The 22,884-nt window shown below is 48.6% G+C and overlaps 1 protein-coding gene across 1 annotated transcript in view; it reads left to right on the top strand.

Annotated features, from left to right (window-relative positions):
* GTF2IRD1 (GTF2I repeat domain containing 1) overlaps nt 1–22,884 on the top strand; it is a gene marked incomplete at both ends in the record, with an annotated part of 49,421 nt that overhangs the window by 13,880 nt on the left and 12,657 nt on the right. The window contains 13 exons of the mRNA XM_082294533.1: nt 793–818; nt 3,533–3,653; nt 6,078–6,115; nt 7,141–7,221; nt 8,913–9,002; nt 9,556–9,615; nt 10,091–10,156; nt 11,300–11,483; nt 12,617–12,675; nt 12,848–12,913; nt 13,719–13,802; nt 21,746–21,929; nt 22,684–22,712. Coding sequence (XP_082150659.1) covers nt 793–818; nt 3,533–3,653; nt 6,078–6,115; nt 7,141–7,221; nt 8,913–9,002; nt 9,556–9,615; nt 10,091–10,156; nt 11,300–11,483; nt 12,617–12,675; nt 12,848–12,913; nt 13,719–13,802; nt 21,746–21,929; nt 22,684–22,712 — 1,088 coding nt within the window. The remainder of the gene's footprint in view (nt 1–792; nt 819–3,532; nt 3,654–6,077; nt 6,116–7,140; nt 7,222–8,912; nt 9,003–9,555; nt 9,616–10,090; nt 10,157–11,299; nt 11,484–12,616; nt 12,676–12,847; nt 12,914–13,718; nt 13,803–21,745; nt 21,930–22,683; nt 22,713–22,884) is intronic.

The following is a 22,884-nucleotide window of genomic DNA, read 5'->3' as shown; positions in this document are numbered from 1 at the left end:
ATCACCTACAGGCCAGGCACTGTGTCCAGGGGTCTGCCTTTCCACTGGGGTAGGAGGAGTGGATGTATTCCCAGTTATCACTGTGCTGTGCAATCTCTCTTTGCTTCTCTGTCAAGAGAATCTGCTCTATAATACATTGATGGATTCAGTCCCTGCCTATGCAGCACCTGTGTTCCCTTCCTAGAGGTGTGAAACTACAGCTTAGAAAAATCCTGTGCAAGGCTCCCAAGGGGGCTAAAATCACCAACATCAATGGAATTCAGGCATCCTAAAAGGAATTAGCTTTCCTCATGTCAATTGATAGAGGAGCCACTTTGTCCTGCTTTGCTCAGGCTGCACCACGCTGGATCAGGCTGTGGGATGTGGCCCTGGACATACTTTGCTCCTGTGAGCAAAGTTGCAGGTAGCACCAAAATACAATATTCAGCAGACAGGTGACATCATGGTCAATGGTCTACATTGGAAAGTGAAGGTCCAGCAACAGCTACTTTGGTCTCACTGTCTCTTTTGGTAAAGCCAGCCTATTGCAGCCTCATTTAATAAGTTAATTTAATTAAGAGAATGACTTATAAGCAGATTTAGAGATGCTTTAGTTAAAAAGCATATGCTATAAGGTTTCTTGGCTGCACAACAGGCTAAAAGGCCTTTTTTTAGCTGAAAAATTAATTCCCTTTTTTTAGAGAATGAATAAAATTACTATTTTGACTAGGTTTAATGCTATTCGTTAATTAAAGCTCCAATTCAGTCATTAGCAGCATCTATTTCTAATTATTTTTTTTCCTTTGCTCCTAGGATGTTTGATGAAAGAATTTTTACAGGTACGTTCTCCAAATCCTTTGATTTATTGCCCACAAAATTGAAAGGTTATCCAGAGAAGCAGAGTTGAAATAATGTCACCTGCAAGCAGAAGAAGTGCAAGACACATGCAGTTATGCTCAGTAAGGAGAAGCCTTGCTGTGCCCTACCCCAGGACATGCTGAGATTGCCTTTGCCTGGGATCAGTACAAGCTCTGTACTCCCCTTAAAAATGGAGTTTTGAAGGGTAAGCGAGAATTCCTGGTATGTGAGGCTGGGCTGGCTCCTGAATCAGGCTGAGCCACAGTACAGGCAGTACATGGCATATATCTGTACTTTCAAGGGGAAGAAAATCACTGCTGTGTTCCTCAAGGGTAAATTCTTTTTTTTTTTTTTTGGACTAGGAAGTGCTGGCATCATCCAGCTGCTAACTGTTTTTTTATAAAAATAACAAAAGTTCATTTTTTCTGTGATAAAATGGTGGAGAGTGAGTTCTTTCACCTTCTTTGCTCTGTGTTTTTGTTCCTTTTTTCTCTGAGCTGGAGAAGCCAGACTAAGTCTTTACTGTGAGGGTGGGGAGGCCCTGGCACAGGTTGCCCAGAGAAGCTGTGACTGCCCCATCCCTGAAAGTGTCCGAGGCCAGGTTGGACGGGGCTTGGAGCAACCTGGGACAGTGGAAGGTGTCCCTGCCCATGGCAGGGGGTGGAATGAGATGGTTTTTAAGGTCTTTTTCAACCCAAACCATTCTGTGATTCCATGATAAGTGCTTCTTGGCAGATATAAGGAGACGGGTACCCATGCTGTCAGACTCAGCCTGCACTCCAGCAGTGCCCTCATCCCATTGCCCTCATACACACCTGGCATTGGATCCAAATTTATCACACCCAGGTCCTGGATTGCCTGGGCTTGGCTTACAAGTAAAGACATGTTTTTGGGGTGGTGGTTTGGCTTTTTTTTTTTCCCTGAGCTGCCAACCGCACACACTGGCAGTTCTCCAGATGCCTTCTTCCCAGATATCTCTGCCAGCCAAATTATCACTCTGGCCCCACGACAGCCCCAGCCCTAAGAGGGCTTCCTGAGCATGCTGATGCTGGAACCACCGAAAGGGGACCTCCAGCAGAACCTGGAGGGGGTCCTACCTACATGGGGGATTTCTTTGTCTAAAGCCATTAATGGCTTTTTTTCTCATGAAAAGGATTTCTTTACGCTCTAACCCATCCCCAAGGGATGGAGCACTCAACCATGTTTTGGGATGCTGGGATTTTCCTTGCATAATGGCTGCTCAGTATCTCGGGGAGGCATCATGTACATCTGCATCAGCTCTGGATCTGCTGATGGAGACCACTGTGCTATGAGCTTGGGGATTACATGGTAGGGAAGTGCAGGTGGATATTCAGAGATGAGGAAGCAAACCCAGCAGAACTGAGGTGGGTGGCAGGTCTTGCTTTCCTGACAGATCCCTGCAGGGCTACCAGTAGCAAAACCCATTAAACCTGGCTTTCTGTGGTTTGCATCAGCACATCAGCTTGTGCAAAAAAACCAGCATCTGCTGAGTCAGGAGGTGCCATTTCTGTGAAGACATTATTTTCTGAGTGGAGCTGTATTTTAAGTTGCCATTTGCGAAGTATCCCAAAGCTTCCCCATACAGTTTTGCTCACCCTTTAATTAAAATACCCACCACTGCTCAGAAACCTATTTTTGTTACTCCCCTGGGTAGCAGCTTCAGGCAGGCTCTGCTGGTGCAAGAACAAGATTTGGTTCATAGAAAGCACAAATTAAAAGGAGCCTTTTGGACTGTCAGTAGATAAATAGTGTCTTTAAGGTTCTATATTTCTGCTGATCCTATTACCAGAGCCCTGCCCTTTCTTGCAGGCTGTAACCGAAAGGAAAGTGGTATCATGTTCCCATAGATGGAATATGTTTTAGAAGGGCAGGGATATTGTGATGGTGCTTTGAGAGCAGCAAAGGGCCTTTGGCAACAGCTGTTTAAAGAGACATCTTGTGGCTTCTGCAGCCTCACAATGTAGTCTCACTCCCTTCTTCTCCCAGCCCTCATTCTTCAGCTCTTTGCTCACCTTCCTTGCCTGATTTTAGTTCCTACTCTGCCTTCAGATTACTCTTTCCGTCTCCAAGGTCTTTGCTGAGGCTTCATTTCATCTCCTTTCAGGCTGCTGAGGCACAGGGAAGGGAGAAAGGAAGTTTTTCATGGTGACAGGATGCTTCTATCCCTCTCTGTGTCACTGTGACAGAGATTTCTCCTGCTGCTTGGTGGGCTTGGAGTTGTGAGACAAAGCTGTCTGTGTGTCTGCTACTCTGTGTTTTGCCAAGCTTGCATTCAGTGCAGCACATCCCCTCCCTTGGGACAGGACTCTCCCCACTTCAGGGCTTGTTCCTGCAGCAGTGATCCATGGCCCTGGGTTTTCTGACCTTAGTCTCTAGCTTTTGGAACTCCGCCCTATCAGCCAGCCCTTTCTGGAGATGCTCTATCCTGGCAGGGCTTCCCAGCACACACATAGTTATGGAAGGTTTAAGCAAATGTCTTGCTAATATTTTAACATGTGAACCCAATGGAATCAGCATCCTTGTCTTTGCAAGCAGGTGACACTTGAAAACCTACTCCCCCACCCTGACCTCAGCTCTGGGACTAGGAGGGGAACAATCTGCAACATTGGCATCTCTAGTTGCTAATCCTGGTTTTGCTTTTCTCCCAAAACCCACCATGCACACTTGGCAACAGGAAGCAAATTTACCAAAGATCCAACCAAGCTGGAGCCCTCCAGCCCTCCCCGGGAGATCTCCCCCGAGCCACACCGTGGGGCCATGCTGGACCTGGTGGGGACCTCTCAGGCCAACAGCAGGTAAGTGGGACTTCTGGTTCTGTTTCCTGCAAAGTAAGATCCCTCAGAGAGTTATTTCGGGGCTATTAATGTGCACAGCAGGTTACTGCTGTGTTCATCAGCAACGTCCAGCGGGTGCAGGAGGGTGCCATGAGTGCAATTCAGTAAAAGCATCAGGGAGATGCTGCAAGTCCATAATGGGAAGGTGAGTGGCTAAATTGGTGTTGCTTTCCTGCCTCCCTAAAACCCCACTGCAATGGTACAGCTAGTCAGCACAGGAGGAGGCCAAGCAGCCCTGTCCTTTTGCAAGCCAAAAGTTTGGAATCATTTATTTTGAGCAAAACTGATGAAATGAGGGCCATGCCTGGGATTATCTGCTGAAACTGTCTCTGGTGTTAAAGCATGACCTAAAGGATTCACCCTCAGCCCACACCATAACAGCATCCTGCTAATTAAGTGTTGCTTGTTTATAAAGCTCACAGAGAGCCTAACAGTGCATTTAATAAAGGTGGGGTTATAGAGCCCAGCAGGGCAGGAGGCTTTTTATGAGAGCACCTGTTTCTGTTACAACCATGCCTCAAGCTAGACAGGTCCAAAACATGGTTGGCAGCACCTGTGGAGCATATAGCACATAGCATGCAGCTTTCCAACCCACACTGGGAGATCCAGGAGGTGTTTTTCTCTTTATAGCCCCAGTTTCCTTTATTCTTAATTCAGTGGAAGCAAGGTATAATTTAGCCTTTAAAATCACTTTAAGGAAAAGAGGCAGGGCAGCAGTTTATAGCTTATGAATCGCTGTAAGACAAGGGAACCTTGCTTCACACCATGAGGTGAAAAATGCTCCTCAGCTTCTCTGGCACAAAGCCTCACTGCCCAGCATTGACAGCTCCACCAGCTGGGGCTTCAGACAGTGCTATGTGGTTGCTAACCTGTGCAGGCCAGGATGGGGAAATAAGGTAACTTGTCTTTGTCCCATCCATGAGATCTCTTGTGTTCCTTTCCTTTCTTGAGTCTTTGATGACATGAACCTGTGACAGGTTGGAGTCTCTTCTGGTTCTCCCCAGTGCTGTTTCAGGTTTGTCCCATTGGATGTGGCTTCTGCAAGCCCCTAAAGCATGTCCATGACAGGAGAACCTGCAGTGTTAGGGCAGGCAATGAGTGAACCTGGCAATATGGCCAGTACTAAAATATCACAGCTTTGGAGGGCAGAGATCTCTTGAGCTGCCCAGTCTGCAGGACTGTCATTTGTCTCCAGCTCTCTGAGTATCTTCAGCTTCAAAGGAGGGTTTGTGTGAGGTTGTTTTTTTTCTTTCTGCAAATGAGGACCCTCTGTGCCTTGGTAGGAGTGTTTCTGTAGGAATGGTCCCCGCAGGTCAGAGTCCTGCTCCAGGGAAAGTGCAGTGCCCAATACTCCAGGAGAAGGGCCAGAGACTGCGAGAGGTAACACAATCCCCAGGGAAGCCCTCCCCCCAAATTTCCTTGGTGAAATATTTACTTTGACCCGAAGTGGGAGAGTTTAAAACCTTTCCCAAGGCTCCCAGGTAGTATATACAGTACCTTTAGACCAATGATCCATTTTGCCTTTCCACATTTAGGAAGAACATTTCAAGAGCACTTCTGGCTTGTATTGTGGTTTGTTCTGCTGATGCTCCTGAGTGGATTTAGGCAAGCGAGAAGTGCTTTTGAACATCTGTTCTGAGCCAACAAGCACTGGCTCAGAAGGATTTTCCTTCCCCCTGAAGGACCAACATTGTGAAGGAGTGTGTTTTCCAGAGTGGTTCCTTGGGTCTCTTACTGCCAAAGAGCCATGGTTCTTGTTCAAGAGAGAGACAAGAAAGCACATGCATCCTGAGAATGCAAAATAATCTCATTGGGATGCAGAACAACTTGTGTAAATTCCTGAGCATGTGAAGTTAACTGTAGATGGGAATTTGGGATAGTGCCCAGTTTTCAGTGAAGAGAAGCTTTGAACAGAATAAATATTTACCAAATCAATTGATTTTTCCTTTCTCCCTATTTTTTTTACCCTCACGAGTAACCACATTGTAGTAATACCTTATGCACTGCTCTCTGTCACAAAGGGATGGAGCCAACCAAGTTTCGGGCTTAAAAACAGCCTCTCTTGTTTTCAGGAGCTCTCTGCTGCAGTTCCAGCCATGGGTGTCTAGAGGCAGGGCTGCCATCAGCAAGGGTGCAGGACCAGGGCAGATTTGAGAGCAGGGCTTATTTGCAGAGAAACTCACAGACCTTGCAGCCATGGATGCTGTGCCACTGCTGGGACCGTGGGTGGAGGGAGCCTGGGGTTCCCTCTGCAGCTCTTGCAGCCCTCCGTGATACCAGGCAGCATTTCTCCCTCCTGCCAGAATTAGTCCACACACCACTAGGTTTTAAGCTCTCTCTTTTCTTATACCATGACCACCTTTCTTGTCTGCCTTTCCCTTTCAGGTCTGAGAAGTGTAGTGTTTCTGAAGGCTGTGAACCAGGTGAGGAATAATTCATTTTCTCTTGCAAGACAGTGTTACTGGGGGCACACCAGAGAAACACACCTGCAAAGTAACTTGGATGTGTGACATTAGTTGCCTGGTTGCACCACAGTGCAGTTCTCTAAGGACTTTATCCCCATTTGATGCAGAGATGAAGGCCCTTACCCTCTGACCCTCCAGCTGGGGCCTAAAAATACATAAATTGAAATAATGAGATTTAAGCGTGTGCTTAAATGCAAAGCTAAGGGAAGTCTTCACTCTCTGAGTTTGTTTGAAAGCCACCACTGAGAAGTCAGCAGTGTTGGTATTCTAAGCACCATGAATGAAAAGGAAGTGCTTTTCTGCAGATTTAGGGACTTGAACCCATTGAAACACCAGACCAAGCTTTGCTGCCTTACCTTTCCAAGCTGCAAGCTGGGACTCAGTGCCTTGCACTGGATCTGTCCCATCCTAAGTAAGGAAATTCATCTTGAGGGAAGAGGAAGCTGGGCTGAGCACTGTGGGCAGCCTCCTCCTTGGGCAGCTGGTCAGCACAGGCTTTCATCTGCTGGGGTTGAAACCACACTGAATTTTGCCAGGGTTCAGCTGGTCACATCTTGGTGTGATGCAGCTGCAGTCAGCCTTCTCGGAATAGGGGCAAGTTCCAGGCATGAGTTTGGGAGCATTAAAATTGCTAGGAGCTGCCCACTGGAGACAGCTCCTCCGGTGTCTTGGCCCAGTTCATTTTAAATGAAGAAAGCCAGGAAATGAACATATAACAAGGTCCAGCTGCCAGTTTGAGGGCACCAACAGCTCCTGCCAGCCAAGCTGTTTGCAGAAGCCATGCCCATCGGTGTCCCTTTGGGTACCCCCATGCCATGGGCTTGATGCTCCTGGGCCACTTGACTGAAGCCTTGTTGTTGTGACATGCTCAGCTGGCACTGAAGTCACAGCTGGTCATGCTTTCCCTGCATTGGTGCTGTATTGGGCAGACATGGCATTGCTGGATCCTGTTGGCGACTGCCTTCCGTTGCCTTTCCCCATAGGTACTTCAGCAGAGCTAGGTGGGATCAGGCAGATCAAAATCGAACCAGACGAGCTGAACATCATCCAGATCACCGTACCAGGTAGCTGCTGGGGTCCATCTGTGTGCAGTGGTTGCTGCGCAGGCAGAGTTGCCGCATCAGGTTTCAGCATATTGCTTTGAGAAGAGGCATTTGCAGGGTATTTCCCAGCACGTAAGGTTCCCTCACGTACACAGAATGGTCTTCTTTTGCTGACATAGGAACATACTGAGGTTTCCTGGGAGCATTGGAAGGTGTTTTAGGGCTCTTTGTTGGTTTTCTCTCTCCTTCATTGCTTTCCTATCTTGCCTTTCCTCTGGAGAAAGTGAGACTGGTTTGCTGCTTTGCTTCATGTGGAGGATCCTAGGTACTGAGTGCAGGATGCTTTTGATGAGGCCCTTCATTTAGAAAACAGTCTGGTTTTGAAGAGTTCATAAAAACAGGTCTAATAGTAGGCAGGTTTAATATTAAGCACATGCTGAAAATGTGTTGGAATTGTTGACACTGATGGGGGAAATTCTCCATGTTTCTGCCCAGAGAGGTCAGTGGCAATGGATTGTGATGGACATGACATGCTTGAGGGGCAGCTTGGAGAGTCTGTTTTCCACTTACCTGTCCTGGGCAGCACAGCAAATGGTAGGATGATCCTCAGGGTTTAATGAATGGATTGTTAGCAGTTTGCATTTTCAGTGTGCTTTCAATCATTAATTAATAATCTCCACCCAGTGAGGGCAGCAACAGGACTCTAGCCTGAGGGTAAGTGATGCTGGGGACAGCAGTGACACCTGGCCCCACCACACCAATGCAATCTCTGTTGTACCCAAATTGTAGCCGTCCCCTTAGTAAGGTGATAGTTAAGGAGTCACTCCAGGATTGGTGTAGAATGGACTTATCTATGGTTAATATAGGGGAAGGAGAAGGAACAAGGTGTAATGGTAGATCAAACATTTTCGTTTTCAACTGGGCAGCTGATGGAAGAGAAGAAAGTAGATACATGATGAGCTGGAGGTCCATGGGAGGGGTGGGAAGAATTACCACTTGTCCAATGCTAGGGAGATCATATCTCAAGTCTAGAGTCCACCTTTTCCTGCCTTATTTGAAGATCGAGTTCAATCAGAGGGAATACAGATGAGGACAAAGACGAGGATTAATAGAAAACACGTGCTCACCTACAGGGAGAAATTGGTGAAATTGGGATTATTTACCCTGTGAGGTCAGAAGTGACCTGATTGAAGTATATAAACTAACTGAAACTTCATTTAAAGCTGAATTTGGATGGGTCTTTGAGGGCATTGGACAGCCTACCATTTGGAGAGACAGGTTTAATGTAAGGGAAACCAAAAGCGGGTTGATTTTCTTGAGGAAGGTAGCATTAATGGAATGGTTTTCCCCCATGTAGTAGCTAAATCAAGCAGCATTAGCTTTTTAAGTCAAAATTTAGTGTCTAGATGGAATTAAGCCAAGTAAATAATTTGAAGTAGTTTTGCTCTTCACTTTCTGTGGAGTTAAGGAAGAGATTTTTGCTTCTTTCCCTTAGACGAGAGGTCAGGTGTGTGTAGGGATGAGCTCTGGGTGGTTCTGGGAGGAAGAAGGCAGATGCATTCCCAGAGCATCTTCTGGTGGTATGTGGGGCTCCTGGGAGTGGGGGACCCTTTGCTCAGTCCTTGCTGATGGCTGGGACCCTCTGAACACTGTTTTGGGGACAGTGTCCCGCTGGCATCAGAATAGAAGGTGCCCATGGGTTTTTGTTGCAGACCGATCACCTGGTCCAGTTGAAATGCACGACCCTGTGCCCACACACATGGCCTCGGATGAATCGAGATACATCCTGGAAACAGTAGCAGGTACCAGAAGTCAAGCGTCTGGAAGACTGCACAGTAGCACGGGTGTTCATGCATGTGTCAAAAATGAGTTAAATACCATTTATGAGCTAAAATGGTGGAGTTTGAGAGCTAATTCCAGAGTCTTGGCCTCAATGAGGCCAGCTGGGAGCTCTGATAGAATTACTGGTGGGTTTTCTGGCACTGCTGCTCCTTCCCATACTCTCTTCAGCCCCAGCATGCTGAAAATCCAAGCCTCTTTGCCCAGTGCATGCCTGGAATTTACCTGCAGGATGTATGCTGGCCCAGCAGTGGCCTTGCTCCTGCTGGGTCTCTCCTCTCCCAGGGAGCCCATGCTGAAGGGTGGGCAGCCCTCCTGTATGGAAGCACTGGGTTTATTCTGCTGATGCAGCTCTTGGCATGCTGGTACCAGCCCAGCCTTTGCTGGGACACATGCTCTGAGCTTAGTGAGGGGAGGGAGCAGTTGTGTGGCTGCAGGGCATCTGGAGAGCTCCTGCTTATGTCTTTTCTGGTTTTGCTGCTGCCTGCTGCTGCTAACCCTCTTCTTCCTCGGCAGAGACAGAGAAGGGCTCCAGTGAGGAGTCTCGACATGAAGAAAAGCAGATGGAGGGATCAGGTGAGTGTATGATGAACTCTGAGCATCGCCCATCATTGCAGGTTTTTGGAAGGATGGATGCACACAGATGTATTTTAGGGTGGGTTTTGTGAGCTTCCTATGTTATCAGCAAAGCCTTTAGCTTTTAGCCTTTAGCCTCCAAAACCTCTGCCCACAGAAGGGCACCATTGTGTCCCTGGTCTCTGTCCTCTCCTCTTGGGCTTGATTTTACTTTTTCACCTATGGTTTTTTTTTTTCCCCTGACTGCTAGCACGGCTCTGGGGAGGTGCATCCTTGCCCTTCCTTAGGGGATCAGCTTGGAGGCTGCAGTGAGAGGACTAGCACTGATGTGAGGGCATGGAGAGGGAATGGCTGTCTCTGCTAGAGGTCAGGCAGGGGCTGCTCACCTGCGCAGTGCTTGCTCTGGAAGCAGCTGGTTGCTCAGAGCATTTCTCTGTATTGTGGGTTTTTGTTTTTGTTTTGGTTTTTTTTGCAGATGGTATAGGGGACGTTTTAAGTCATTTGAGGAAACAAGTTGAAATTCTGTTCAACTCGCGATATGGTAAGATGGTCATTAACACATGTTCATCATGCCAGGTGCTGGTTTTGCCACCTACCATTTCCAAACCAGCAGCTGAGTGAAGGTGCAATCTAATTTGTTCATCTGCTGTCTGCTGGGATCACAGATGCATTTGAAACCTTCTCCAGCCTTGTTATTGCAGCTCTTCCCCTTGGTTTCCTTGAAATTGTTTCACTGGCTGCAGCCCAGGAATTGCTGCCATGACTTTTCAGCCTTCCTCCTGCAGAGGGAAGGTCCAAAATGGTTCCCCCAATCACTTATTTGAAGTATCAGAGAGTGTTTTCCACCTGTGGGGATCCTTGCATGGCTCAGGAAGGCTGGTGGCACCTTGGTGGTGGGGGCTGACACTCAGCATGCTCTGCTCACATCTACTTACAGAGGTTATTTAACTGAGAAGAAATGCAAATGAGGTCACACATGCATTTTGAGAGCTGGCAGAAAGTTTTTGCCACTTTAAGCACCAGGAGATGTGGCTCTGCCTGACAGTCCTCAAAAGCCAGGGACACAGCTGAGCTGGTAGAGCACATTGTGACCAGGGAAAGGAGAAGAGCCAGGATGCTCTCAGGCAGGGCTGGGCACTGGGGATGCAGCTGGAACAGCCATTAGAGCAATGGCTCTCACAGCCCCCCATGTTACTATAGTAACAGGCTGGGAGTCCATGCTGATGAGATGGGGTTTTAACCTGTTTTTTCATCTGTCCAAATAACACTGCTTGGCATTGGCTGTTTGGTTGCTTTTGGCAATATTTAGCAGAGCAAGGGGAGTCTTCACCATGCTGGTCTGCACAGGCTGATGGGGTACCCCCAGGCACATTCCCTGTCCCCTCACTTAGCAGAGGGATTTCCATAGGGGTCTGGGTGTGGGGTTCCATTGCGTTGCAGAAAGATGCTTGCAGCCTTTGTAGAAAGGCTGTGACAATGTAGCAAATGCAAAAGCCTGCTCCAGGTGGCTGCATGGCTCTGTCCCTCACACATGTCTGCTGGTGTCAGGGACATCCCCACCGGGCACAGAGCAACCACAAACTCCCCCAAAACCTCTTCAATTGCTCCAGCAACATACCATGTTGCTGTTGCTTAAACTTGACATGGAGGTCCAGCAAACTAATGAGATTGGGTCCCCATCCAGCGAAAGCCATAGGAATATCAGAGCCAGTCAAAGTCCCCTACTCCAAGTTCCTGATGTACCCTGAGGACCTATTTGTTGTGGGCTTGCCAGAAGGCATCCTGTTGCGCCGTCCCAACTGCTTCGGGATTGCAAAGCTGAAGAAGATTCTGCAAGCGAGCAACAACATCCAGTTTGTCATTAAAAGGTAAGGCAGGTGGGGTGGCTGTCCCTTGGGGAGGATGTTTCTGCTCAGAGCTCCTGCTGCTGTGCAGTGTCCTGGAGAGCACCCATCCCTTGGTTGCCTTCAATAAATTTGCTTGATTAGAAGCAGGGAAGGGTTGTTGCCTTGTTGGAGCCATCCATGGGAGGCAGCGATAGTGTTATCTGTTTCTTCATGTCTTTTGGGTTTTTAACCTGCCTTTGAAAAGATTTGGCCACCTCTGCAGGATGGGTGAAGAGGCCTTAAACTTCAGGGTGCCCTGATGTGGAGCAAGGAGAAGGGCTGGGAGCCCTGGAGGGTTTTCCTACAGAAAGTGGCTCCAGCTGAGGTCTAGACGTGCACATGTGCACATGGGGATGCTGCAGACATGAGGGAAGATGCTGACCCTGTGCTGGGGAGCAAGGGTGTGATAAGAACTGTGGGAGGGCTGTGACAAGCCACAACCAATTTAATGCAATAGCATTGCCCTGAAAGAGGGAACAGATCCAGCGGAGATGAATTTTAAGATGTCTTGGGTATTTTGGGGGCAGTTTCTCACCCAAATGCTGACACAACCAATGCTGCAGGTGACTGAAACAGAAAAAATAAATATTGGAGCATGGAGACTTTGTGGTGTCAGAACAGCAGCTCTCAGGTCAGCCCAACCATATTTTGGGGTTTCCTCCTGTCCTGATCTCAGATATATTCCTTTGTGACACAGCTTCAGTGCAGCTTGTAACAAGCCCTACTATCACCTCGCTATGCAGCTTTAGCATTAGGTACCCAAGTGGCAATTTTTGGGGTCAATTTTATGTTGAAAGGAGCCATGCATGGCTCCCATCTCTAAAAAATGTTCAGGACCATATCCACTAAAAGTCTGTAGCTGCTGACTTAAGCTGCTCAGTCATCACCTGCTTAATCTCATCCCAAGGAGTGAAAATCAACTCATTAAAGAGTCTGTCAGCATGAAAACTATGTCCAAAGTTCTCCTGGTGTGTTGCAGGAGCTTTTAAATGGCATTAGCCAGACAGGGTGAATGGTTTGTGGCTGTAGGAGTGGTGTCCTGAGGATGCTGGAGCACCAGGGTGTCACTGGCAGGGAGGTCACTCACATGCCTTCTGCTTCTCCCTGTTTTCCAGACCGGAGCTGCTGGCGGAGGGTGTAAAGGAGTCGGTGTCAGACAGCCCGGCAGCCAAAGGTAGGCTGAAAGACACCCAGCAGCTGGGCTGTCAAGGTCTAGGTAGAAGAGAAGTGAGAGTGGTTTCCTACAGCCTTCCCTCTCCACCTTGCTCTTTGGCTGGAAACCCCCTCCCATGCATCCCCCTTGGCAGCACTGTGAATCATAATTCCTCTTATGTCCCCTGTCTCAGCCGCCGACGAGAGGGACTCGAGCGAGCTGCTGCTGGAGGACGCTGTGAAGAGACAGGGCTTTCAAGGTGTGGGGCTGGAGGCATATGTGGGGGCTGAGGTAGAGCCCTTGGCCCACTGTGGAGGCTGCATGGGACAGACGTGGGAAGGGAGTGCTGCAGGTGTTGGGGCTCGGTGGGATGGCAGAGGAGCAAGACAGGACTGGGAGGAAGGAGAGAAGGAGGTGGGATGAGAGGATGGAAAGCAGAGGCAACTAGAAGACAAGATGCACAGCCAGGACAGGCAGTCCTGCAGGTCCAAGAAGAGGCTCGAAGTGCTCTGCATGGTGCTCTAATTAACCAACTTGGCTTTTCTCCCTGTCTGACCTTGTGAGATGCATAATTAAGTTTCCAAGCCTAGGGGTTTGCTGGGGCTTTTTCCACTTGTGTGATGTTTGTATAAATGCCACTCGAGTTTAGCTGGCAGCAGTATGGTGGCTCCCTTGGGGGATAGAGTGATGGCAAGTGCTACCCTGCTCAAGCATCTCTTCTTGGGCCCTGGGGGCCTGTGAGAGTTTGCACAAGGATGGGGAGCTTTTTCAAAGCCTTTGGCTTTTCTGAGAGGCTTTGGAGTATGTTATATTTTAATGCTGGTAATTATCACAACTGAATCTTCGATTTCACATGCCTTTTATTCTTAGCAAACAGGCGAGGGAAAAATAACCCAACATATTTCTGTTTAGATTATTTTTAAGGACTTTGAATGACCCACTCCACAGATTAGATAATTGCAAGATAAGGGCTTTCCTATAATTAGAAAAAGGCATTACTTAAAAGTCACAGAGTGCCTTTTAATTTACCAGCAGAAATCTATAATTGTTTCTTTATTTTACAGAAAATTATGACGCCAGGCTTTCCAGAATAGACATTGCTAATACACTGCGGGAACAAGTCCAGGACCTGTTCAATAAGAAATACGGTGAGAAACCAGGCTTGTTTTATTCCCCCCCTTATTCTCTCATATTTTTTTGCTCTTTATCTCTCCCCTCTGCTCCTGATTCCTTCTTGCCACATACTTTATCTCATCTCTCCCTTGAGCTGCTGGTAGTTAGGAGGGCCAGGAGGAAATGGCAGATCTGGGATTTGGCGCTCTTTGCTGCAGGAGCTGTGGGAGCACAGGGAGTGGTAAGAGGTTAGGAAGGGAATAGGAATAGGCCGTAGTGAGCGCTGGGGAACAAGAAGATGCTGCTCCTTCTGTTCCAAGAGCAGGGGAAATGCTATTATCCCCATGTTGTGGTTTAGGAATATTATACCCCAACTTAGTGTTCACACTGAAGCACTGCAAGCCATGCACTGCTTGCTCATTTGTCCTTCCCCCTTTCCCTACCCTTGCGGTGGGTTGGAGAGGAGACTTGGAGGCACGGATTGAGATAAGAAGAGTTTACTGGAAACAGCAATGGAATAAGAAAACAAACAGTAACAGCTACAGTATCAGTGACAGAGGGAACCAGTGCTACCTGACCACCCCCTCTGTCACACTTACTTAACTGGAAGGGACCCCTTCCCTCATTCCTGGAAAATGATCTGAGGTGATACAGAGGTCCTAGCCTTGCCCTCTCCTAGCAACCGCAAAAATTAACCCTGTCCTGGCCAGAACCCCTTATTCTATACCACTTACATCACACTGAAATTCTACACCTTCCAACTATATACATACGTGTGTGTGTATATATATGTGTATATATACATATATATGTATGTTTGTGTGTATACACAAGCACAGATATTGTTTCTATAGTTGAATCCGTCCCTCCAAGAAGTTTGTTGAGTTAATTTAGTCCATGATTGTGGGTTCTATCCATCTTAGAGGTCTTCCATGGCAGCAGGGCTGCTGTGCTTTTGGCTGGTTGCTGTATCACGAGCTCATGACTGGTGTATCTGGAGCAGTCCATCCTCATTGGCCATGGCAGTTATGGCAAACAGTGGCAGTGTCACTCAGCAACCAATATTACACAGTTCAACATTACAGATTGTTCTCACCCAAAAATCAAATTCCCTGGAGGGACACATTGTGTTTCCCTGTCCCTCTGCATCACCCACCAAGTGCCTGCAGGTCCTTGAGCAAAAACAATCCCATGGATAGGTTTGCCTTTGCTTGAGGCAGGACTAATCCAAACTGTCTTCCCTAACACATTTCTTATATGCACCATGGAGACTTCATCCTCTTCTGCAGTACATGGAGGTTTCGATTGGGCAGGGCCAGCTCAATTGGTAGAGCCTCGGGTATTAACTAACCAGGTGGCCTTTGCTAAATGTAGATCCCAATGTTTGAAGGTTCCCCCACCCATTGCTTTCAGTGTGGATTTTAATGGTGCATTGTACCATTCAATTTTTCTAGAGGCTGGTGCATGTACTCGGCACTGGTGAGGCTGCACCTTGAGTGCTGCGTCTAATTCTGGGTCCCCCAATATAGGGAGGACGTTGAGATGCTAAAACGTGTCCAGAGGAGGGCAACAAGGCTGGTGAGGGGCCTGGAACACAAGCCCTGTGAGGAGCGACTGAGTGAATTGGCATTATTTAGCCTGGAGGGGAGGAGGCTCAGGGGAGACCTTATCACTCTCTGCAACTACCTGACCAGGAGGGTATAGCCAGGTGGGGCTTGGTCTCTTCTCCCAGGCAACCAGAGACAGGACAAGAGGACACAGTCTTAAGCTGCACCAGGGGAAGTTCAGGCTGGACATCAGGAAAAAATTCTTCACAGAAAGAGTGATTGGGCATTGGAATGGGCTGCCCAGGGAGGTGGTGGAGTCACCATCCCAGGAGGTGTTGAAAAAAAAGACTGGATGTGGCACTTAGTGCCATGGTTTAGTTGATGAGGTGGTGTTAGGTCACAGGTTGGACTTGATGATCTCAAATGTCTTTTCCAACCTAGTTCTTTCTGTGATTCTGTGATCAGGAATATGATACACCCACTCACTCCCGTGCTTTCTGGCCCAGGTGTCAATGAGGCTATTTTTGAAATGAGCCTCATTGTCCAGCTCAATTCTTTCAGTGTGCCCTGTTGCCACAGAACTTGCTTTTCAAGGCCCAGGATGGTGTTCCAGGCAGTGGCGTGAGGCACAGGGTAGGTCTCCAGGCTTCCAGTGGTGCCTTCTACAATTGTGAGCACTTAGTGCTTGACGTGGCTGGTTTGAGGCAGCATGATGCAATCGATCTGGTAGGTCCCCCTTACTTCTACAAGCTTCTAAAGCCCCACAGGGGCTTTACCCACTTGTCTTGCTTTTAGCTCAGTGCATGTTTCACAGTCATGGATAACCTGGGAGATGGTGTCCATGGCTAAGCTCACATCTCAGTCATGAAATCATCTGTATGTTGCATCTCTCCCTTGATGACCTGACGTGTCAGGTGTCACTGAGCTAGAAATAATTCACCCTTATGTTGCCAGGCCAGATCCACCAGAGATACTTGAATCTTGGCAGCCTGATCCACCTGTCCATTGTTGCGATGCTCTTCAGTAGCCCGACTCTGGTGTACGTCTGCATCTAAAATGACAGGCTTTAACAGCTAACTTCTCTACCTGGGCAGTAATGTCTTCTCACACTTCAGCAGCCCAGATGGGTTTCCCTCTGTGCTGTAGTTGTAATTTTCCATTGGTCCAGGCACCCCCACAGAGCATTTGCTACCATCCATGTGTCAGTGTAGAGGTAGAGCATTGGCCATTTGTCTTCTCAGCAATATCTAGAGCCAGCTGGACAACTTTCAGCTCTGCAACCTGACTTGATCCACCTTGTCCCTCGATAGCTTCTGTGACTCACCATGTAGGACTCCATATTGCAACTTTCCATTTTCAGTGTATCCCTACAATATGACAAGAGCCATCAGTGAAGAGAGTGTATTGCTTTTCATTTTTTGGTAGCTGGTTGTATGGTGGGGCCTCCTCAGCACGTCACCTTCTATTCTCTGATGATGATAGTCGAAAATTTTCACTGTCAGACCAGTTCATGATGACTCCCCAGATCCCAGGGTGACTGGGATTTCCTGTTCAAGCTCGCAGTGCTATCCACTTAGTCCATGTAGCATCAGTGTGTGTTGCAGGGACTTTCCCTTTGAACATCCAGCCCAGCACTGGTAGTTGGGGTGCCAAAAGAAGCTGTGCTTTGGTGCCAATCACTTCTGAAGTAGCTCAAACCCCTTCATAAGCAGGCAGCATCTCTTTTTCAGCTGGGGTGTAGCTGGCCTCAGATACTCTGTACTCCCAGCTCCAGAACCCCAGGGGTTGTTCTCGAGTCTCTCCAGGTACCTTCTGCCAGAGGCTCCAGGAAGGACCGTTCTCCCTGGCTGCGGTGTAGAGCACATTCTTTGCATCCTGTCCTGTCCTGACTGGCCCAAGGGCTACTGCATGAACAATCTCCTGTTTAATTTGTTAAAAAACTTGTTGTTGTTCAGGACCCCACCTAAAATGGTTCTTCTTCCATGTCACATGATAGAGAAGGTTTACCATCTGACTGTAATCTGGAATATGTATCCTCCAAAACCCAACAGCACCTAAGGAAAGCCTGTGTTGCCTTTTTGCTGTTTGCTGAGGACAGAGCTGCTGTTTTGTTGACCATGTCCACTGAAATCTGACAACATCCACCTTGCCATTTTAGTCCTAAAAACTGCATTTCCCGGGAAGGTCCCTTGACCTTAGTTTGCTTTATGGCAAAGCTGGCCTTCAGGAGGACTTGGATTATCTTCTCCCCTTTCTCAAAACCTTCTTCTGCTGTGTTGCCCCACATACTGATGTCATCAATGTACTGCAAGTGTTCTGGAGTCTCACCCTCTTCCAGTGCAGTCTGGGATCAGTCCATGGCAGATGGTGAGACTGTAATTCCACCCCTGGGGTGGTCAGTTCCAGGTGTACTGGATGCCCCTCCAGGTGAAAGCAAACTGTGGCCTGCACTCTGCTCCAGAGGAACATGGAAAAATGCATTTGCAATGCCATTGGTGGCACCACTTTGCTGCTTTGGACTCCAGCTCGTCCGAACTGAAGTGCCAGCATGTCCAGCACAGCAGCACTCGGTGGTGGTGTGACTTCATTCAGGCCATGATAGTCCACTGTCAGTCTCCACTCTCCACTGGATTTATGCACACTCCATATGGGGCTACTGAAGGGTGAGCAAATCCTGCTGAGCTCTCCCTGGTTCTCCAGTTCTCGACTCATCCCATGGATGGGGTCCCACAGTCCCGGTTGGTGCAGTGTTGCTGTCAGGGCACTGTTGTGGTACCGATCGCTACCTGTTGGTCTTCCACCCTCAGCGGTCCTACTGCAGAAGGGTCCTCTGAGAGACCAGGCAAGGTATTCAGCTGTCTAATTCCCTCTGTCTCCACAGCAGCTCTCCCAAAAGCCCAACAATGCCCTCTTGGGTCCTTGAAATACCCTCTCCCGAGGTAATCTGTGCCAAGGATACACGGGGTCTCTGGGCCAGTCACGACGGGCTGGTTTTGCCATTCATTTCCAGTCAGGCTCACTTCAGCTTCCAGTACAGTCAGCTCTTGGGATCACCCCAGAAATGGAGCTGGATTCTGCCCCTACATATCTTGTTGGAATGGGGGTACACTGTGCAGCAGTGTCAACTAAAGCTGTATATGCTTGTGGGTCTGATATGCCATAGATCCACACAGTCCAGTAGATCCGATTGTCCCTTTCCTCCACCTGGCTGGAGGCAGGGCCCCTCTGGTTCTGGCCATAGTACTCCATGCTCACTTCTTGAAAATGTGAACTGGACATCCCCTCAAGAGGAACCAAAGCAACATCATCCCTCCTATTGTCTCTGAGGACTTCCCCACTGGAGACTGGAATGGCATTTATCCTTGAAGAATTTCCTATGCTGGTTGTTCTCCCTCTCAACTCATACCTGTGCTGCCAGGGCAGAGGTGGGTTTTCCATCCCACTTCCTCATGTCCTCTCTGTGGCCATGCAGGAAAAAGCACAGGTTACCTGGTGGTGTGTCCCCTCTGTCTCAAGCAGGGGGCACTTGCTCCCAATAGCAGAGACTCTGGTCCGTGCTGGTGGGGCATGGGACATTTCCTCTTTAATTTGCTCGACTCTTTTGAATCTGTCCACAGTCTTGGACAGTCTTTCCACAGCCAAGGCACAGATAAATAGGGACCAAAAAAAGATGATCTTCTATCTTGGGGTGATTTATGATGACAGTCTACTCCCTGATCCTCTGCTTTATGCCCAACAATGGTTGCTGTATCTTTAAGGTGGGTCCGGGGGAGGGGGAAGCCTTGGGCTCTTTGTGGGCTTTTTCAAAGCCTCACTTCCCAGGCGTTCGCGGGTGCAGTGCGGTCTGGGTTTTGCTTGGCCAGCTTGGCTTTGTTAGCCCAGACAAGAAGTTTTTCCCTTCCCTGGCCTTGGAGAAGCTGCAGCAGCAATCCTTTGGCAGTTTTTTGAGGTGAATTGGACAGCTTGTTTAGCTGGAGATCAGAGAAAATGGGACCTGCGGGAGAGGAGTCAGTCGGGATCAGCAGGAGAGAGGGGCCGCTCCGTCTCGGCCCCAAGCCTTGGGAAGGCCAAGCCAGGGAGAGAGAGGCTCTGGCCCACCTACTTCATCTGCTGCGGAGAGAAGATCGACACCGGAGAAGTCGCCAGCTGCTCATCTGTTTGCTCGACCTGCTGCATGAATCCCCAGTTTGGTTTTTTGTTTTTCCCTGAGAGAGAAGCCGGTGCCATCTTCTACCACGTGGTGGAAGCTGGTGGGTTTTTTTTCCTGTGGCATTTTGGGTTTTTGTTCCAGTGGGGGGGGGGGGGGGATAAGGTCTGACAGTTTAACATCTAGCACTTATTTGCCTTTTTCTTGTGCCTTTGGGCATTCTGTTTGTCAGTAAATGGCTGGGTTTTATTTTTTCCTTTTCACCCACTAGTATTCATTTCCTAATGGCATAAAGGGATTGTTGGAACTCTTTTTAGAGGAGACAACTCATTCCAGAGTGTTTTCTCCTGAATTTGTCTCTGAACGGAGACATCTTCATAGTGCCAGAGTTGGGTAGTCACCTGAAGCAGTGTTTGTTCTCCTTCCTTCATTGACATCAATGCCAATGAGTTGGTGCATGATGATGGTGTGCTACTTACAAACTTCTGCCACATGGATATCCTGGACCTCATCTGGATCTACTGGGGATTGCTCATTATTTGAATCCCTATAGATTCCCTCCAGCACAACTAATTGTCTCAGGTACTGGATCCACCTGCTTGGGTGCACTATTAGATCATCCTTGGGAGAATACCTTTCCCTCACACTTGGCAGGAGTTGCCTCCAGAGGTTGAGTTCCTGTCCTCTTCCCCTCGTCAATGCCCACATCCCAGGACAGGGATCCCAGTTGCTTGGCTTCACTTCTATCTAGTCCACAGCATGGGCTGCAATATCCCAGCACTGAAGCAGCGGGGTCACCAGGGGTTCACACGACTGGTGGCTGAAATCTTTTCACATTTGCAGCTCACCCCGGAATAGGGATCGGGTGATTATCTCTGGCCCTGCCTCCTCCTCCCATTGGGAGGGCCCTTCTTCCTCTTCATCCCTCACTAAGTGAATTGGTTTGGTCTTGGATTTCTTCTTCCTTATAGGGGCGACTGCTAATGGCAGGGGTTGTTTGTGTGGTTCAGCTGCAGTTTGAGTGGTCACAGTGCCTGCTGCTCTGCTGTCCTCCTCTTTTCCCTGAGGGTGCTGTCTAGTGACAAGCAGTGTCTGAAAAATAGTAGCCAGGGCCTAGCACACTGCAATAAGTTGCTCCTCTCCAGAGGTGTCACAACACTCTTCTTGCAAATATTCTGTCACTTTATCGGGTTCTGTAGTTGTACAGGGGACAACTTCCAAACCACACTGGAGCCAAGAATTTCCCCAAAACTTGGTCCATTTTCTACCACATTCTATACCACTCGTGACTATCCACGATAGCCTTGGGGCAGATCTCTGAATAACTTGCCTAGAAATCTCTTTCTTGACTCTAAACATGGTGTGGACCACACTGAGGAGACCTGGCAGACAGCAACAAGTGCATGCTTTCCTTAACATACAATTGTAACAGGCCTGGAGGAGAAAAAGGGGGTGGAAAGCTGGGGAGAATCGTCCTGCCCTGTTTCCCCCCACAGGCTGGGTACAATTATTAATGAATTCCCTGAGGCAGCAACCAAGGGCAGGGCAGGGGAGCAACACTGAATACACATCCCAAATGACCCTCATTGCCCTTGATGTTATCATATCACAAACTGATGTCCCTCAATACGACAATAAAACAACCCTGACCCCTCTCCCTGCTCTGAAAAAGAGCACCATGAGGAGCACAGGGTTCATATATGGGAGTATATACAGGATTAGGTACCACAACCACGAGGATAAACCGAGCAATGTTGTGATTAATGGTTCTGTTACTAATAACCTCTGTGTCCTAGCCATACCCCCTCCAGACTATTGCAAAAAATTAACCCTGTCCTGGCCACAAGCAGGACACCCCATTTTCTAGGCAGGGGTAAGACTTGTCCAGGTGCTTGCAAGGAAATATGTAGTCTTGATCCTGCAGCCAGGCCTAAGAGTGGGAACATACCTGTGGAGTTATCTCTGAATAATGTCCCAAAGCAAAGAGCAGCAGCTTTCCATCCTCCCACTGCATACATGGGCATCATTGTGCAGGATGGTGCATCTCTGTGGCCCCATGAGCTCTGCTGCACACATATGCCTGTCTTTGGACCCCTCCACTGCTGTCATGGAGGCAGCCTGAAAATGTTGGTCCTTGATCTAATGCTGACCTGGTACCTCGAGCAGCCTGCCCACACTGTTCTGTGCCTTGGTAGGGCTGGGGATGGAGCCAGAGCCACAGCAGAAATGGCATCCCTGGCATCCTGCACACTCACTACTTAATTACCACTCGCTTCTCTCCTAGGTGAGGCCTTGGGGATTAAATACCCTGTGCAAGTGCCATACAAGCGCATTAAGAGCAATCCAGGGTCGGTGATTATAGAGGGGCTGCCTCCTGGGATCCCCTTCAGGAAGCCCTGCACCTTTGGCTCCCAAAATCTGGAGAGGATACTGGCCGTCGCTGATAAAATCAAGTTCACTGTGACACGGTATGTGGTGAGAGATGTCAGCCATCCTGTGGATCCAGAGAGGGGGAGAGGAGGGAGCCCACCTAAATGCACTCCCTGCTCTGCAGCCCCAGTCTGTAAATGCCTCCAGCCCCTCAAGACAGCAATTAAGGTGGCAGCTAATGGTTAATCAGAAAGGAGGGGACCATAAAACAGGCAGTCTGGCTTTCTTCCCATCCACTCTCTGAGGAGATGATGGGGAAGGCAGTGGCAGGAGAAAAAGATGCTCAGTGTGACTGATATGCAGGCAGAGAAATCCCATCCCCTTTTTTAGGAGGCTTGAGACTGATCATTGGTGGTGCAGGGCAGTGCTCAGAACCCTGCTGTGCTTTAGCACCCCGTGTTTGTGGCAGGATCCTCTGCATTTCACAGCCTAAGGGGATGACCATAAGGGGGAAGGGAGGGAAAAGCACTTAGCTATGTATCAGACTAAGGTGAGACAGGAAAAAAGTGGGCTTAAGAGTGTCTCCGTCACCCTTTCACTGGATCATGTTGTTTGTCTTCCTATCAGTGGGGCATGAGGTACATCATGCTGCCTCAAGCAGGGGTCACTGCCCCTTGCAGGGACCTCATCCCCACAGAGCTCCTGCTGGTCCCACGTGAGTTGTGGCATAGCGTGTGAAGGACAGGCTGATCCCCAGCCTTCCCTGGGCCACATCAGGGTGTTCAGCTCAGGCATGCTGGCTTCCCGGTACCATTTCATTTTAAATCTCCTTTTTTTCCTTATTTTTCACAGGCCTTTTCAAGGACTCATCCCCAAACCCGGTAAGAGATGATATCTTTTTGCCTAAGCAATGCATTAGCCAGGTGTTTAGTGGTGGTCAGGAAGTTGTAAACTTGCAAGCAATAATTTTATCAGCTGGAGGGAGGTTGTTCTGACTTCACTTTCCTGGGCTTCCCACTTTGGTTTTGTTGTTGTTTGGTGCATTTGTTGCCT

The sequence above is a fragment of the Coloeus monedula genome (assembly GCF_965178545.1).
Source record: "Coloeus monedula genome assembly, chromosome: 20".
NCBI classification, from domain to species: domain Eukaryota; kingdom Metazoa; phylum Chordata; class Aves; order Passeriformes; family Corvidae; genus Coloeus; species Coloeus monedula.
The sequence above is the reverse complement of the archived record's forward strand: the minus strand, read 5'-3'. Positions and strand labels throughout refer to the sequence as shown.